The 16,092-nt window shown below is 46.2% G+C and overlaps 1 protein-coding gene across 1 annotated transcript in view; it reads left to right on the top strand.

The window, feature by feature from the left end:
- The window catches only part of LOC143793010 (cytochrome P450 3A29-like), a 104,939-nt gene that overhangs the window by 18,332 nt on the left and 70,515 nt on the right, over window positions 1-16,092 (top strand). Inside the window, exons 4-6 of the mRNA XM_077279563.1 lie at window positions 4,529-4,628; window positions 4,712-4,825; window positions 7,497-7,585. Coding sequence (XP_077135678.1) covers window positions 4,529-4,628; window positions 4,712-4,825; window positions 7,497-7,585 — 303 coding nt within the window. The remainder of the gene's footprint in view (window positions 1-4,528; window positions 4,629-4,711; window positions 4,826-7,496; window positions 7,586-16,092) is intronic.

Raw genomic sequence — 16,092 nt, 5'->3', positions numbered from 1 at the left:
ACAGCGGCAAAGGATACTGAAATTTGACAGTGATCTTATTTAAAAGCCGATAGTCAATACAAGGCCTCAAAGATCCGTCCTTTTTAGCCACAAAAAAGAATCCCGCACCAAGAGGGGAAGAAGACGGACGGATGTGTCCTTTCTCCAGAGACTCCTTGATATATGAACGCATAGCGGTATGTTCAGGTATCGACAGATTAAACAGTCTTCCCTTAGGAAATTTACTGCCTGGAATCAAATCTATTGCACAGTCACATTCCCTATGAGGAGGCAATGCACTGGACCTGGACTCGCTAAAGACATACGGATAATCAGACAAGTACTCCGGAACTTCCGAAGGCATAGAAGAAGCAATAGACACAGGCAGGGAATCCTCATGAATACCACGACAGCCCCAACTAGACACTGACATAGCCTTCCAGTCAAGGACTGGATTATGGGTCTGCAACCATGGCAGCCCCAAAACAACCAAATCATGCATTTTATGTAGAACGAGAAAACGTATCACCTCGCGGTGTTCAGGAGTCATGCACATGGTAACCTGTGTCCAATACTGCGGCTTATTTTCTGCCAATGGCGTAGCATCAATACCCCTAAGAGGGATAGGATTTTCTAATGGTTCAAGAATAAAACCACAGCGCTTAGCAAATGAGAGATCCATAAGACTCAGGGCAGCACCTGAATCTACAAACGCCATGACAGGATAAGATGACAGTGAGCAAATCAAAGTTACAGACAGAATAAACTTAGGATGCAAATTACCAACGGTGACAGGACTAACAACCTTAGATATACGTTTAGAGCATGCTGAGATAACATGTGTAGAATCACCACAGTAGTAGCACAAGCCATTCCGGCGTCTATGAATTTTCCTCTCATTTCTAGTCAGGATTCTATCACATTGCATCAAATCAGGTGTCCGTTCAGACAACACCATGAGGGAATTTGCGGTTTTTCTATCACATTGCATCACATCAGGTGTCTGTTCAGACAACAACATGAGGGAATTTGCGGTTTTGCGCTCCCGCAACCGCCGGTCAATTTGAATAGCCAGGGACATGGTATCATTCAGACCTGTGGGAATGGGAAAACCCACCATAACATTCTTAATGGCCTCAGAAAGGCCATTTCTAAAATTAGCGGCCAGTGCACACTCGTTCCAATGTGTCAGCACGGACCATTTCCGAAATTTTTGGCAATACACCTCAGCCTCGTCCTGGCCCTGAGACATAGCCAGCAAGGCTTTCTCTGCCTGAATCTCAAGATTGGGTTCCTCATAAAGTAAACCGAGCGCCAGAAAAAACGCATCAATATCAGCCAATGCCGGATCTCCTGGCGCCAACGAAAAAGCCCAATCCTGAGGGTCACCCCGTAAGAGTGAAATAACAATTTTTACCTGTTGAGCAGAGTCTCCAGACGAACAAGGTTTCAGGGACAAAAATAATTTACAATTATTCCTGAAATTCCTAAACTTAAATCGGTCTCCTGAAAACAGTTCAGGAATCGGAATCTTGGGTTCAGACATAGGATTTCTGGTAACATAATCTTGTATACCCTGCACACGAGCGGCAAGCTGGTCCACACTTGTAATCAAGGTCTGGACATTCATGTCTGCAGCAAGCTTAAGCCACTCTGAGGTAAAGGGGAAAAGAAAAAAAAAAAAAAATGAGAGAGGGAAAAAAAAAACCTCAAAATTTTCTTTCTTATAATCCCACTTCTGCAATGCATTAAACATTTAATACTGGCCTGGCATACTGTTATGACCCCAGTGGACAGGGTCTCAGAGGAACGTGTAAGTCTGCAAGATACAAAAATCCAGCTCATAGGGCTGTGGTAACTGGGTTGACCAAATAGCTACTCCTAACGCCAACACTAGAAGTAGCCGGGGATCATGCCTACGGTGATCGCTAGATGACTCGCGCCAGCCGGAGAATCTAACTACCCCTAGGAGAAGAAAACAAAGACCTCTCTTGCCTCCAGAGAAAGGGACCCCAAAGCAAGATACAAGCCCCCCACAAATAATAACGGTGAGGTAAGAGGAAATGACAAACACAGAAAAGAACCAGGTTCAGCAAAGAGAGGCCAGCTTACTAATAGCAGAATATAGCAAGATAACTTATCTGGTCAACAAAAACCCTATAAAAATCCACGCTGGAGATTCAAGAACCCCCGAACCGTCTAACGGTCCGGGGGGAGAACACCAGCCCCCTAGAGCTTCCAGCAAAGGTCAGGATACAGATAGGAACAAGCTGGACAAAAATACCAAACAAAACAAAAGCAAAAAGCAAAGAAGCAGACTTAGCTTGAAAAACAGGAACCAGGATCAGAGGACAAGAGCACAGCAGATTAGCTCTGATTTCAACGATGCCAGGCATTGAACTGAAGGTCCAGGGAGCTTATATAGCAACGCCCCTGAACTAACGGCCCAGGTGAGGATATAGGAAAAGACAGACGCTCCAGAGTCAAATCACTAATGACCACTAGAGGGAGCAAAAAGCAAAATCACAACAGATTGGGTGGCTTTCTTGCCCTTAATAATTGGGCTAGTTCTGCTACCTTGGTGTCACCATTCTTTTGTAATTCTGGGTTTCATCCTCGTTTTTCTTCAGGGCAGGTTGAGTCTTCTGATTGTCCTGGGGTGGACTCTGTGGTTGACAGGTTGCAGCAGATTTGGGCTCATGTTGTGGACAATTTGGTGTTGTCTCAGGAGGAGGCTCAGCGTTTTGCCAACCGTCGTCGGGGTGTGGGTTCCCGGCTTCTGGTTGGGGATTTGGTCTGGTTGTCTTCTTGTCATGTTCCTATGAAGGTTTCTTCCCCGAAGTTCAAGCCTCGGTTCATTGGTCCTTATAGGATTTCTGAGATTATCAATCCAGTGTCTTTTCGTTTGGCCCTTCCAGCCTCTTTTTCCATCCATAATGTTTTTCATAGATCTTTGTTGCGGAAATATGTGGTGCCCGTGGTTCCCTCTGTTGATCCTCCTGCCCCGGTGTTGATTGATGGGGAGTTGGAGTATGTTGTGGAGAAGATCTTGGATTCTCGTTTTTCTAGACGGAGGCTTCAGTATCTTGTCAAGTGGAAGGGTTATGGCCAGGAGGATAATTCTTGGGTTGTTGCCTCCGATGTTCATGCTGACGATTTGGTTCGTGCCTTCCATTTGGCTCGTCCGGATCGGCGTGGGGGCTCTGGTGAGGGTTCGGTGACCCCTCCTCAAGGGGGGGGTACTGTTGTGAATTCTGTTGTGGGTTCTGCTCTTGGGCTCCCTCTGGTGGTTATAAGTGGTAGTGCTGCTGTTTGTCCTTCACAACAGTCATCAGCTGCTTCCACTTTGGACGGGGCTATTTAGTCTGGCTCCTTCCTTTAGTGAGTGCCAGTTGTCCACTGTTTTCTAGGGATCCACATCTCTGGTTGGATAAGTCCTGGCTCAGTTTTTGCAGTCCACATTCGGTGGACTTAATAGCTCTGTGAATTGCTATGTTTTTTCTTGTCCAGCTTTGTCTGTGTAAAGATTTATTCAGCCAAGTTGGAAGCTCTGGAGTCACAGAGTTACCCTCCATGCCTTTAGTTAGGTGTGGAGATTTTTGTATTCTCTGTGGTGGATTTTGTAGTATTTTTTATACTGACCGCACAGTACTCTGTCCTGTCTTTCCTTTCTAGGTAGCGTGGCCTCCTTTGCTAAATTCTGTTTTCAGTCTGCGTTTGTAATTTCCCTCTCCTCTCACAGTCATTATTTGTTGGGGGCTGCCTTTCCTTTGGGAATTTTCTCTGAGGCAAGATAGTATTCCTGTTTCTTTCTTTAGGGGTAATTAGTCCTCCGGCCGTGACGAGGTGTCTAGGGAGTGACAGGAACATCCCACGGCTACTTCTAGTTGATGTGTTAAGTTCAGGGTCTGCGGTCAGTATAGAGGCCACCTACTCCAGAGCTCGTCCATGCTGCTCCTAGGCCACCAGTTCATAACATGTACACGGCTGAGAACCTTTACTTGTTAAATGTAAGTAGTCATCTTGTGCCTATAATGCTGGTTTAGGCTACTTTCACACATCAGTTTTTTGCCACCAGGCACAATTCGGCGAATTTTGAAATAATGGATTGGGCAAAAGTTGCCGCCGGATCCGTTTTTTTCTCATAGACTTGTATTAGCACCGGATGGCCTCACGCTTCATCCGTTTTTTGACGTATCCGTCGAAAATTCTTTTTCCGGTGGCCGGAGAAAACCTACAGAGGAACTTTTTTTTTGTCTGGCGAAAAAAGGCCCAGCGATGGATCCGGCGAAAAAGGTATGAAACGTGAGGTAAAATGATGGAATCCGGCGACCGAATCCGTTTTTTTTACATAAATCATGCATTTTCCATCTCTGTCTCTCTCTATCTCTCGAACAAGAAATCCAAACTCTATCCCCGGGTTAAAAAAACGGATCCGTCGCATCAGTTTTTTTCAAAATTCGCCGGATTGTGCCTGACAGCAAACAACTGATGTGTGAAAGCAGCTAGATATAATAATATATCTGAACACATCTGTTTTCTGGTCCAGGTTCTTTGATGGGAGACAGCCGGTGCTGGCAGTAATGGACCCCGCAATCATTAAGTCCATCCTAGTTAAGGATTGCTATACTATATTTACCAACAGAAGGGTGAGTTTAAATCCTGGTATGATATTGTATATTTATAGTAATTCTTGTTACCAATATTCATTTAAAAAATTGCTTCTTTTTAGAACTTTGGCCTTAATGGCCCTCTAGAATCTGGAGTGGCAATTGCCGCTGATGATCAATGGAGAAGGATACGGACAGTTTTGTCACCAACCTTCACCATCGGTAAACTTAAGCAGGTAAGATATGTAGACAGAATATAAATAAGTAATAAGCTAGAAAATGATCTGCCTGTGGTGATTTAAAGATTTCTCTCGGCACTATAACTTTTGGCATGAAACTATGATCTGCCATTCATTTATGATTGTGTGTTACGATGCTGGCGTAGCACTGCTGGAATCCAGTGGCCGAAGGAGCATGAGCAGGAACAGCAAGCGGTAATAGATGTTCTTGGAATAGCAAAGGATTGTAAGAAAACAATTCAGAGATAAATAAGATCAGTCTGAATAAGAAAGTTCAGGAGCTGAAGACTGGAACTAGCCACAATACTCAAGGAATGAGTGAGAAATCCATGTGGCTTTACGTAGGCCCAAACAGGAAACAAGATGGATTCCCCAGTTCACAATCTTCCATTTTAGTAAAGGGCAATTGCAGAACACAACAGCAGCCTCCAGTGGTAAGGAGTGAAACTGCAGCACAATTATTAAGGTGAACAATGGAAGGATATACAGTATATCTTGGTACCGTGTTAGCCAGTAGATAGAAAAATATTTGGAATTGAGAGTCCTCAGTGGTTGATACATTTTAATGGCTAACTGAAAAGATGATCTTTTCAGTCAGCCATTAAAAGGTATCAACCACTGAGGACTCTTAATCTACTATATAATTGTCTAACGGTCACTTCCGTCTTTCTGTCTGTCCTTCTGTCTTTCTTTCTGTCACGGATATTCATTGGTCGTGGCCTCTGTCTGTCATGGAACCCAAGTCGCTGATTGGTCGTGGCAAAACAGCCACGACCAATCAGCGACGGGCACAGTCCGGCGGAAAAATGGCCGCTCCTTCCTCCCCACAGTCAGTGCCCGCTCCGTACTCCCCTCCAGTCTGCCCTTACACAGGGTTAATGGCAGCGGTAATGGACCGCGTTATGCCGCGGTGTAATGCACTCCGTTACCGCTGCTATTAACCCTGTGTGACCAACTTTTTACTATTCATGCTGCCTATGCAACTATTGCTTCTGATGGCCACACTGTGATGCAGCAGAATGACATGCGACTCCCAGCATCCAATCAGCGCTGGAGTCACCGCCTTCAGACAAACTGAAGAGGAAGTCCGGGATCAGCTGCAGCTGATTGGGCTCCGGCGTCATGTGTCACAACACCGTATCACAGCCCCGGGGAGAGCGAGCGCCAACACCGCAGGAATGGCACTGGCACAGGAGGGGAATATATGCTTTATTATTTTAAAACATTTAGCTCAAGAAAACAAATTAAAGGGGTTGTCTACTACTAAGACAACCCCTTTAATTTAAGTTTCTCCCTGCAGACACACTTCCAATTAGACTGCTGAATATAATTTAAATGGTGTTTAAAAACCCCTAAGCTAAGTTCACACTGGACTTTTTGCTGCTTTTTTATGCCAATTTTCAGCTGTGTTTTACAGTACCTGCAAAGACTATGCGATTTCAGAAATCTCATGCACACACATTGTTTTTTTGTCATCAGTATTTTGTGCTTTACATGTTTTTTCCACATAGAGCATGTCACCTCTTTCAGTGTTTTTTAAGCGTTTTTCACCCATTAACTTGAATGGGTAGTGAAAAAACACTGAAAAAATGCACCAAAAACGCAGCTTTATTGAGCAAAATCCTGATTCTATGGAATAGGACTTTTTATACAACACTAAACTTTATCAGCATGCACAAGAGACAAAAACACACAAAAAAACTCAGCAAAAATGCCACAAAAAACGCAATAAAGCCAAGAAAAACCAGCTGCAGCTTCTTTTCTGCCAAGAGATCAAGTTTTGCTGCAGAAAAAAAGCTGAAAAAAGCCAAGATATGAGGCTTCTTTGTAAAGAGATAAACACATCTTTATTATACAACATTAAAAAATAAATATAAGAACGATCACAATAGATCAGAAAGAATGGGGACTACAGATGCAGATAAACGAAGATGGTGGATCCCAGGTCTCTTACATCGTCGATAATGTTACCTTTATACAGGGTGGGCTATTTATATGGATACACCTAAATAAAATGGGAATGGTTGGTGATATCAACTTCCTGTTTGTGGCACATTAGTATATGGGAGGGGAAAACTGTTCAAGATGGGTGGTGACCATGGCGGCCATTTTTAACTCAGCCATTTTGGATCCAACTTTATTTTTTCCAAAGGGAAGAGGGTCATGTGACACATCAAACTTATTGAGAATTTCACAAGAAAAATAATGGTGTGCTTAGTTTTAACATAACTTTATTCTTTCATGAGTTATTTACAAGTTTATGACCACTTATAAAATGTGTTCAAAGTGCTGCTCATTGTGTTGGATTGTCAATGCAACCCTCTTCTCCCACTTCTGACACACTGATAGCAACACCGCAGAAGAAATGCTAGCACAGGCTTCCAGTATCCGTTGTTGTATCCATGTCTGACAGGATAAAACTGTGCTATTTACTTTCCAACAAATTCATGTGTTGTAGATTTATGCAAATTCTACATGTATTTATTATATATCCAATAAGAGCGTGAATTATTGCATGCTGCATGTGACAAATTTTGTGTAAAAAAAAAGTCACTTTATTATCGCATCTGTGTTGAAGACTTTATTAGACGTCTCTGTTGCAGATTACTGGAAAGATTTTTGGTAAAATATACACCATGAAACAAACTCTTTGTTGTCATCCTGACAGATGTTCCCGATAATAAAACAGTATGGAGACCTTTTAGTTAAGAATATTCAGAAGAAAGCTGATCACAAAGAATGTATAGACATGAAGGAGTAAGTACACAGATTTATTAGTTTCCATACTCTACCTGTTGTGAATTAGACTTTTTTGGCTCCCTCTTGTGGTCACTAGTGATATGACTCTGGGATTGTCTATCCTCAGTTTGGCACCCACCTGGGTCGTTAGTCCAGGGGTGTTGCTATATAAACTCCCTGGATCCTCAGTCCAGTGCCTGGCATCATTGTAATCAGTTCCTTTCTGTTTGCTCCTGTCTGCTGGTCTTGGATCTTGCAAAATTAAGCTAAGTCCTGCTTCCTTGTTTTTTGGTTATTTGCTTTGCTCTTATTTTCTGTCCAGCTTGTACTAAATGTGATTCCTGATTTTGCTGGAAGCTCTAGGGGGCTGGTATTCTCCCCCCGGGCCGTTAGACGGTTCGGGGGTTCTTGAATATCCAGCGTGGAAATTTTGATAGGGTTTTTGCTGACCGTATAAGTCATCTTACTATATTCTGCTATTAGTCAGTGGGCCTCTCTTTGCTAAATATCTAGTTCATTCTTACGTTTGTCCTTTCTCCTTACCTCACCGTATTATTTGTGGGGGGCTTGTATCCAACTTTTGGGGTCTTTTCTCTGGAGGCAAGAAAGGTCTATCTTTTCCCTTCTAGGGTTAGTTAGTTCTCCGGCTGGCGCGAGACGTCTAGAACCAACGTAGGCACGTTCCCCGGCTGCTGCTATTTGTGGTGCTAGGATTAGATATACGGTTAGCCCAGTTACCACTGCCCTATGAGCTGGTTTTTTATGTTTGCAGACTTGGTATGTACTTTTGAGACCCTCTGCCATTGGGGTCATAACAGTATGCCAGGCCAAAGTTGAATGTTTAATGCATTGCAGAAGTGGGATAATAAGAAAGGAAATTCTGAGGTTTTTTTTTTCCCTCTCTTTGTTCCTCCCCTTTACCTCTGAGTGGCTTGTGCTTGCTGCAGACATGAATGTCCAGACCTTGATTACAAGTGTGGATCGGCTTGCTGCTCGTGTGCAGGGCATACAAGATTTTGTTACCAGTAGTCCAATGTCTGAACCTAAAATACCTATTCCTGAACTGTTCTCTGGAGACCGATTCAAGTTTAGGAATTTCAGGAATAATTGTAAATTGTTTCTATCTCTGAGACCCCGTTCATCTGGAGACTCAGCTCAGCAAGTTAAAATTGTTATCTCTTTCTTACGGGGCGACCCTCAGGATTGGGCCTTCTCGCTAGCGCCAGGAGATCCGGCATTGGCAAATATTGATGCGTTTTTTCTGGCGCTCGGATTGCTTTATGAGGAACCCAATCTTGAAATTCAGGCAGAAAAAGCCTTGCTGGCTATTTCTCAGGGCCAGGATGAAGCTGAAGTGTATTGCCAAAAATTTTGGAAATGGTCCGTGCTTACTCAGTGGAATGAGTGTGCTCTGGCCGCAAATTTCAGAAATGGCCTTTCTGAAGCCATTAAGAATGTGATGGTGGGTTTCTCCATTCCTACAAGTCTGAATGATTCCATGGCGCTGGCTATTCAAATTGACCGGCGTTTGCGGGAGCGCAAAACTGCTAATCCTCTGGTGGTGTTGTCTGAACAAACACCTGATTTAATGCAATGTGATAGAATTCAGACTAGAAATGAACGGAAAAATCATAGACGTCAGAATGGGTTGTGTTTTTACTGTGGTGATTCTACACATGTTATATCAGCATGCTCTAAACGCCTAACAAGGGTTGTTAGCCCTGTCGCCATTGGTAATTTGCAACCTAAATTTATTTTGTCTGTGACTTTAATTTGCTCATTGTCTTCCTACCCTGTTATGGCGTTTGTGGATTCAGGTGCTGCCCTGAGTCTTATGGATCTGTCATTTGCCAAGCGCTGTGGTTTTGTTCTTGAGCCTTTGGTAAATCCTATCCCTCTTAGAGGTATTGATGCTATGCCATTGGCGGAAAATAAACCGCAGTTTTGGACACAGGTAACCATGTGCATGACTCCTGAACATCGGGAGGTGATTTGTTTTCTTGTTCTGCATAAAATGCATGATTTGGTCGTTTTGGGTCTGCCATGGTTACAGACCCATAATCCAGTCTTGGATTGGAAGGCAATGTCTGTGTCAAGTTGGGGCTGTCAGGGAATTCATGGTGATTCCCCGCCGGTGTCTATTGCTTCCTCTACTCCTTCGGAAGTTCCTGAGTATTTGTCTGATTATCAGGATGTATTCAGCGAGTCCAGGTCCAGTGCTCTGCCTCCTCATAGGGACTGTGATTGCGCCATAGATTTGATTCCAGGTAGTAAATTTCCTAAGGGAAGACTATTTAATCTGTCTGTACCTGAGCATAACGCAATGCGTTCGTATATCAAGGAGTCTCTGGAGAAGGGGCATATCCGTCCATCCTCTTCCCCTCTTGGTGCGGGATTCTTTTTTGTGGCCAAGAAGGACGGATCTTTGAGACCTTGTATTGACTATCGGCTTCTGAATAAAATCACTGTTAAATTTCAGTATCCTTTGCCTCTGTTGTCGGACTTGTTTGCCCGGATTAAAGGTGCCAAGTGGTTCACCAAGATAGATCTTCGTGGTGCGTACAACCTTGTGCGCATTAAGCAAGGAGATGAATGGAAAACTGCATTTAATACGCCCGAAGGTCATTTTGAGTACTTGGTGATGCCTTTTAGGCTCTCTAATGCTCCTTCAGTGTTTCAGTCCTTTATGCATGATATTTTCCGGAAGTATCTGGATAAATTTATGATTGTTTATCTGGATGATATTCTGTTTTTTTCTGATGATTGGGACTCGCATGTAGAGCAGGTCAGGATGGTGTTTCAGGTTTTGCGTGAGCATGCTTTGTTTGTTAAGGGCTCAAAGTGTCTCTTTGGAGTACAGAAGGTTCCCTTTTTGGGTTTTATTTTTTCCCCTTCTGCGGTGGAGATGGACCCAGTCAAGGTCCGAGCTATTCATGATTGGACTCAGCCCACGTCAGTTAAAAGTCTTCAGAAGTTCTTGGGTTTTGCTAACTTCTACCGTCGTTTTATCGCTAATTTTTCTAGCGTTGTTAAACCTTTGACGGATATGACCAAGAAAGGTTCTGATGTTGCTAACTGGGCTCCTGCAGCCGTGGAAGCTTTCCAAGAGTTGAAGCGCCGGTTTACTTCGGCGCCTGTTTTGTGCCAGCCTGATGTCTCACTGCTAGTGTTGAGCATTCCGATACCGCAAGTATCGGGTATCGGCCGATACTTGGGGTATCGGAATTCCGATACCGGGATTCCGATACTTGCCGCGTATCGGATACCGGAATCGGAAGTTCCCAGATTCAAAATGCACAAATTCAGCCAATGAGAATGATTTCAAGTGTGGGCACATCCTGTTCAGCATGGAGGGCATGAAACTACTGGCATGGCTGTGATTGGCTGCTGAAATGATGTCATGATGCAGTTTAAAAGTCGCTGGCACCATTTTGCGATCACTCTGCTGTGAATTCAGTTAGTGACAGGACGCTGTTTGCTGACTGAGGACCAGTTTAGAGATAGCGATTTGCTTCTTTGTGCTTTCCAAAGGCTAATTTAGCAACCGCTGTGTTCACCTACTATTCACCTTGCTTTTGCCTTGTAGCGCTGTTTTCACAGCGATCTGCAAGGTCTGTGTGTGTGTGTGTGTGAGTGCAGCCCACTCTCTAGTCTGAGTGCAGCCACATAGGCCATCCATAGCTGGTTGTATTCAGTTCAGGGAGGGTGGTTCATTGCCTCATACTGTTCTTTTTTTTTTTTTTTTTCCAAGTAGTGTAGTCTGCTGCTAATTTATTCCAAAAAATCCTATTAGTGTCTTTCCACCCGTCTACAGCTAATTTGTGGAAAAACACTACATAGGATAACATAGAGGAGGGTTTTTGGGCCTTGCAGCGCCGTTTACGGCTGTCTGCACGGTCTCCGTGTGACTGCAGCTCGCCCTGTAGTCTGTGAGCAGCCATAGCCTGGTTGTCTCCAGCTCAGGGTTGTTCACTGCGTCATACCGCCAAATCAATTTTCATTTTGTTTTAAGTAGTGCAGGCTGCTGCACATTTTTTCAAAAAATTCCTATTAGTGTCTTTCCACCCGTCTCCAGCTAATTTGTGGAAAAACACTACATAGGATAACGTAGAGGAGGGTTTTTGGGCCTTGCAGCGCCGTTTACGGCTGTCTGCACGGTCTCCGTGTGACTGCAGCTCGCCCTGTAGTCTGTGAGCAGCCATAGCCTGGTTGTCTCCAGCTCAGGGTTGTTCACTGCGTCATACCGCCAAATCAATTTTCATTTTGTTTTAAGTAGTGCAGGCTGCTGCACATTTTTTCAAAAAATTCCTATTAGTGTCTTTCCACCCGTCTCCAGCTAATTTGTGGAAAAACACTACATAGGATAACGTAGAGGAGGGTTTTTGGGCCTTGCAGCGCCGTTTACGGCTGTCTGCACGGTCTCCGTGTGACTGCAGCTCGCCCTGTAGTCTGTGAGCAGCCATAGCCTGGTTGTCTCCAGCTCAGGGTTGTTCACTGCGTCATACCGCCAAATCAATTTTCATTTTGTTTTAAGTAGTGCAGGCTGCTGCACATTTTTTCAAAAAATTCCTATTAGTGTCTTTCCACCCGTCTCCAGCTAACTTGTGGAAAAACACTACATAGGATAACGTAGAGGAGGGTTTTGGGGCCTTGCAGCGCCGTTTACGGCTGTCTGCACGGTCTCCGTGTGACTGCAGCTCTATCCGTTGTCAGTTCAGCCCCCAAAAAATAAATAAATAATAAAGTTCACCAAACACACCAGTTACACCACTTTACATTTGTGTAGGCCACATTAGCTCATATTAAAGTCTAGTCCACACTTTAGAAAATTAGTGTTTCTTATACCTGTTAGGAGGAGTTGTTCAGGAATAAGCACACAAAGCCGTTAGTACTTTTCTGCTTATCTTTATCAGTCAACCAAGATGAAGAAGGCAGTGAGTAAGGCACGTGGGCGTGGGCGCGGAGCAGGGAGGGGACGTGGGGATTCTGTGCCTGCTGCGGGCACCGGTGACTCATCAGCACCCACTTTCACCAGGCAACAGTCATTCATGCGCAGCTTTGTGTCAGAGCGCCGTACACCGCTGCTGCGTGAAGAACAAATTGAAGCCGTTGTCGGATGGATGGCAGCTAATGCATCAACTTCAATTAGTGCCACATCCTCTCAGACACAGAGCACTGGAGAGCAGCCATCTGTCTCTTCACCACCTGCCAAATTGCCCAGGCAGACAGAGAGCCCAGGGCAGGAGCCGTCTCTACTTCTGTTCTCTGAATCTCTTGGCTTGGAAACAGGGGGCCAGCCAAGCAGCATTGGAGAAATGGAAGAAGAGGCAGGGTGCAGTGATGCCCAACAGCTTTTTCTCTCTTCCTCTGAAGAGGCGGGTGGGCCAGTGGCTCCGGTCACCACATCGCAGGCCGCATCAGCTGATGATGACACTCAGGTGCCACTTACTGGTGCGTGCTCTGCTGCTGAGACTACCCAGGAGGAGCAGTTGGGGGCAGAGGGTAGTGTAGATGATGAGGTCCTTGACCCATTTTGGCGTGAGGGACAGGAAGGTGGTTGGAGCAGCTCTGAGGAAGAGATTCCCCGTACGGCCCAAAGAGGGAGAGGGAGGGGGAAGACTGCGGATCCTGCAGCCTCCGCTTTGGCACCCGTTAGGAGCATGTCTCTTCCAAAAGCCAAAAAGGGCGCTCCCAAGACTTGCAGTGCCTGGTCCTTTTTTGACACAGTTGCAGATGACATTTGCTATGTCAGATGCAAGGTGTGTCATCAAAAAGTCAAAAGAGGGAAAAATGTCAGCAACCTCAATACCTCCAACATGTGGAAACATGTGCGCACCAGGCACCCAGCGGAGTTAGAAAAACACACTGAAGAGCTAGGCCAACCAACAGCGGCAGCTACCACCTCTTCAGCTCGTGTTGCCTCTTCCTCCAGCTCACACGCAGCTGGTTCGGCTTCCTCCCAGGATCGCCGTGGAAGAACCTCTGGCCCTGTTGTCCAGAGACCCGCTGTAATTCCACCCGCAGCACCACTTTCCCAGTCATCCACACACTCCCAGCCCAGTCTACAGCCATCGGTAGTACAGGCATGGGAGAAAAGGCGGCCTTTCTCGTCAAACCACCCACGAGCACAGGCTCTGACTGCAGGCATTGCCAAACTTCTGTCACTGGAAATGCTGTCACTGTGATGACTTGATGTCATTGGCAGTCCCACAGTACAATGTGCCCAGCCGCTTTTACTTCAGCAGGCAAGCCATCCCTGCCCTGCACAAGCATGTGGAGGGACACATAAAACACGCGCTACTGAACGCCGTCAGTAGCAAGGTCCACCTCACCACCGATGCGTGGACCAGTCAACATGGACAGGGGCGATACCTTTCCCTCACTGCCCATTGGGTTAATGTCGTTGAGCCGGGTACAGACCGTGCGAGTGGCGCAGGACGTGTCCTGCCCACTCCAAGGATTGCAGGAATCCATTCTGTACGCATTGACTCCTCCTCTTACACCAGTTCCTCAGAATCATCGCTGCAGGAGCCGTCACAGTCCACCTCCACATGGACCCGTGATGAACGTGTACCTGTTACGACCGACATGAGCACAGCCGTGGCCAAACGTCAACAGGCCGTCTTGAAATTAATTTTTTTGGGGAATCGTAGCCACACAGCGCAGGAGCTCTGGAATGCCATCAAGCAGGAGAGCGATGTGTGGTTTGTGCCAGCGAATCTCCAGCCAGGCATGGTAGTGTGTGATAATAGCCGAAATCTGGTGGCAGCTCTGGGCCTTGGCAACCTCACTCACATCCCATGTCTGGCACATGTGCTCAATTTGGTCGTGCAGAGCTTTTTGAGGGACTATCCGGATCTTGATGCACTGCTGCACAAGGTCCGCCTAGAGTGTGCTCACTTGCGGCGTTCCAGCACGGCAAAAGCGCGCATTGCGGCTCTGCAGCGCCGACACCACCTGCCGGAACATCGCATCATATGTGACCTACCTACCAGGTGGAATTCCACGTTACATATGTTGGAGCGGTTGTGTGAGCAGCAGCAAGCTGTAATGGAGTACCAGCTGCTTCAGGCGCAAAGAAGTCGCAGTCAGCGCCGTACAGACTTCACAACCACAGAGTGGGCCACTATGAATGACGTCTGCCAGGTTTTGCGTCCCTTTGATTATTCCACGCGGATGGCGAGTGCAGATGATGCACTAGTCAGCATGACTGTCCCCCTTATCTGCCTGCTTGAAAAATCACTGCAAGCGCTAAGGGATGATGTTGTGGAAGAGGTGGAGGATGAGGATTCACCATTTCCATCATCTTCTGGACAGTCAGCGCCACGTGGTTCCTCACAAACGCGTAGGCAGGGGACAGTTTGTGAGGAGGATGAGGAGGAGTCAATGGAGGAGGAAGACATCCGTCCAGAGGAGGGAGTTACACAATTGTCCAGTACTCAGTGTGTAAAGCGAGGGTGGGGTGATGACGAGCGGGCAGAGATCACGCCTCCAGCAGGGGACAGCGTTTCTTGGGCAGTTGGCAGTCTGCAGCACATGGTGGATTACATGCTGCAGTGCCTGAGAAACGACCGCCGCATCGCCCACATTCTCAACATGTCTGATTATTGGGTGTTCACCCTCCTCGATCCTCGCTACCGGGACAACGTAGAAAGCCTCATCACACCGTTGAACCGGGAGCAAAAAATGCGGGAGTACCAAGACACACTGGTCAATTCCATCATCTTCTCCATTCCAACTGAGAGAAGTGCTGCTAGTGCATTCCAAAGCAGCTCAGTGCGTCCAGGCAGTGGTGGAGGCTCTGCACAAAGAGGGAGCAGAAGCAGTGCCTCTGCCCAAGGCAAGACCAGTATGGCCCAACTGTGGCACAGTTTTCTGTGCCCGCCACAAAAGTCTACACCATCACAGACGGCTCCAGTCAGCAGGAGGCAACGGTTCCGTCAGATGGTGACAGACTACATGTCTTGCCCTCTTGCTGTACTCCCAGACGGCTCTTCCCCTTTCAAGTTTTGGGTCTCAAAGCTGGATACATGGCCAGAGCTAAGCCAGTATGCATTGGAGGTGCTGTCTTGCCCTGCGGCCAGTGTATTATCGGAACGTGTCTTTAGTGCTGCAGGTGGTGTACTAACTGACCGTCGCATGCGACTATCCTCCGATAACGTTGACCGGCTTACTTTCCTGAAAATGAACAAGGCCTGGATCTCGCAGGAATTTGCCACTCCTCTTCCTGATTAAATATTTAGGTGACTGTCTAGAGTATCCAGGTCTCCTGTTGTGTTCATCTTTCTACCACCTGAACTTAAATTCCTGGGCTCCAACACCGCCAGTTGAGGCTCAGAAGTGTCGTCTGCACAGTCAAAACATACAACCCAGTGTTATTGGGTTTCAGTAACGTCAGCTGATCCCCAGCTGTGTAGCCGGCAATGTGTCCTGCGACCGCCACGCTGACACAACAACTGAAATGTAAGGGAATCTGTCCCCCCCCCCCAAGGCGTTTGTTACTGAAAGAGCCACCTTGTGCAGCA

This window comes from Ranitomeya variabilis, chromosome 1, assembly GCF_051348905.1.
Source record: "Ranitomeya variabilis isolate aRanVar5 chromosome 1, aRanVar5.hap1, whole genome shotgun sequence".
Lineage (NCBI taxonomy): Eukaryota > Metazoa > Chordata > Amphibia > Anura > Dendrobatidae > Ranitomeya > Ranitomeya variabilis.
Note: the sequence above shows the minus strand (reverse complement) of the source record. Positions and strands in the feature narration are given on the sequence as shown.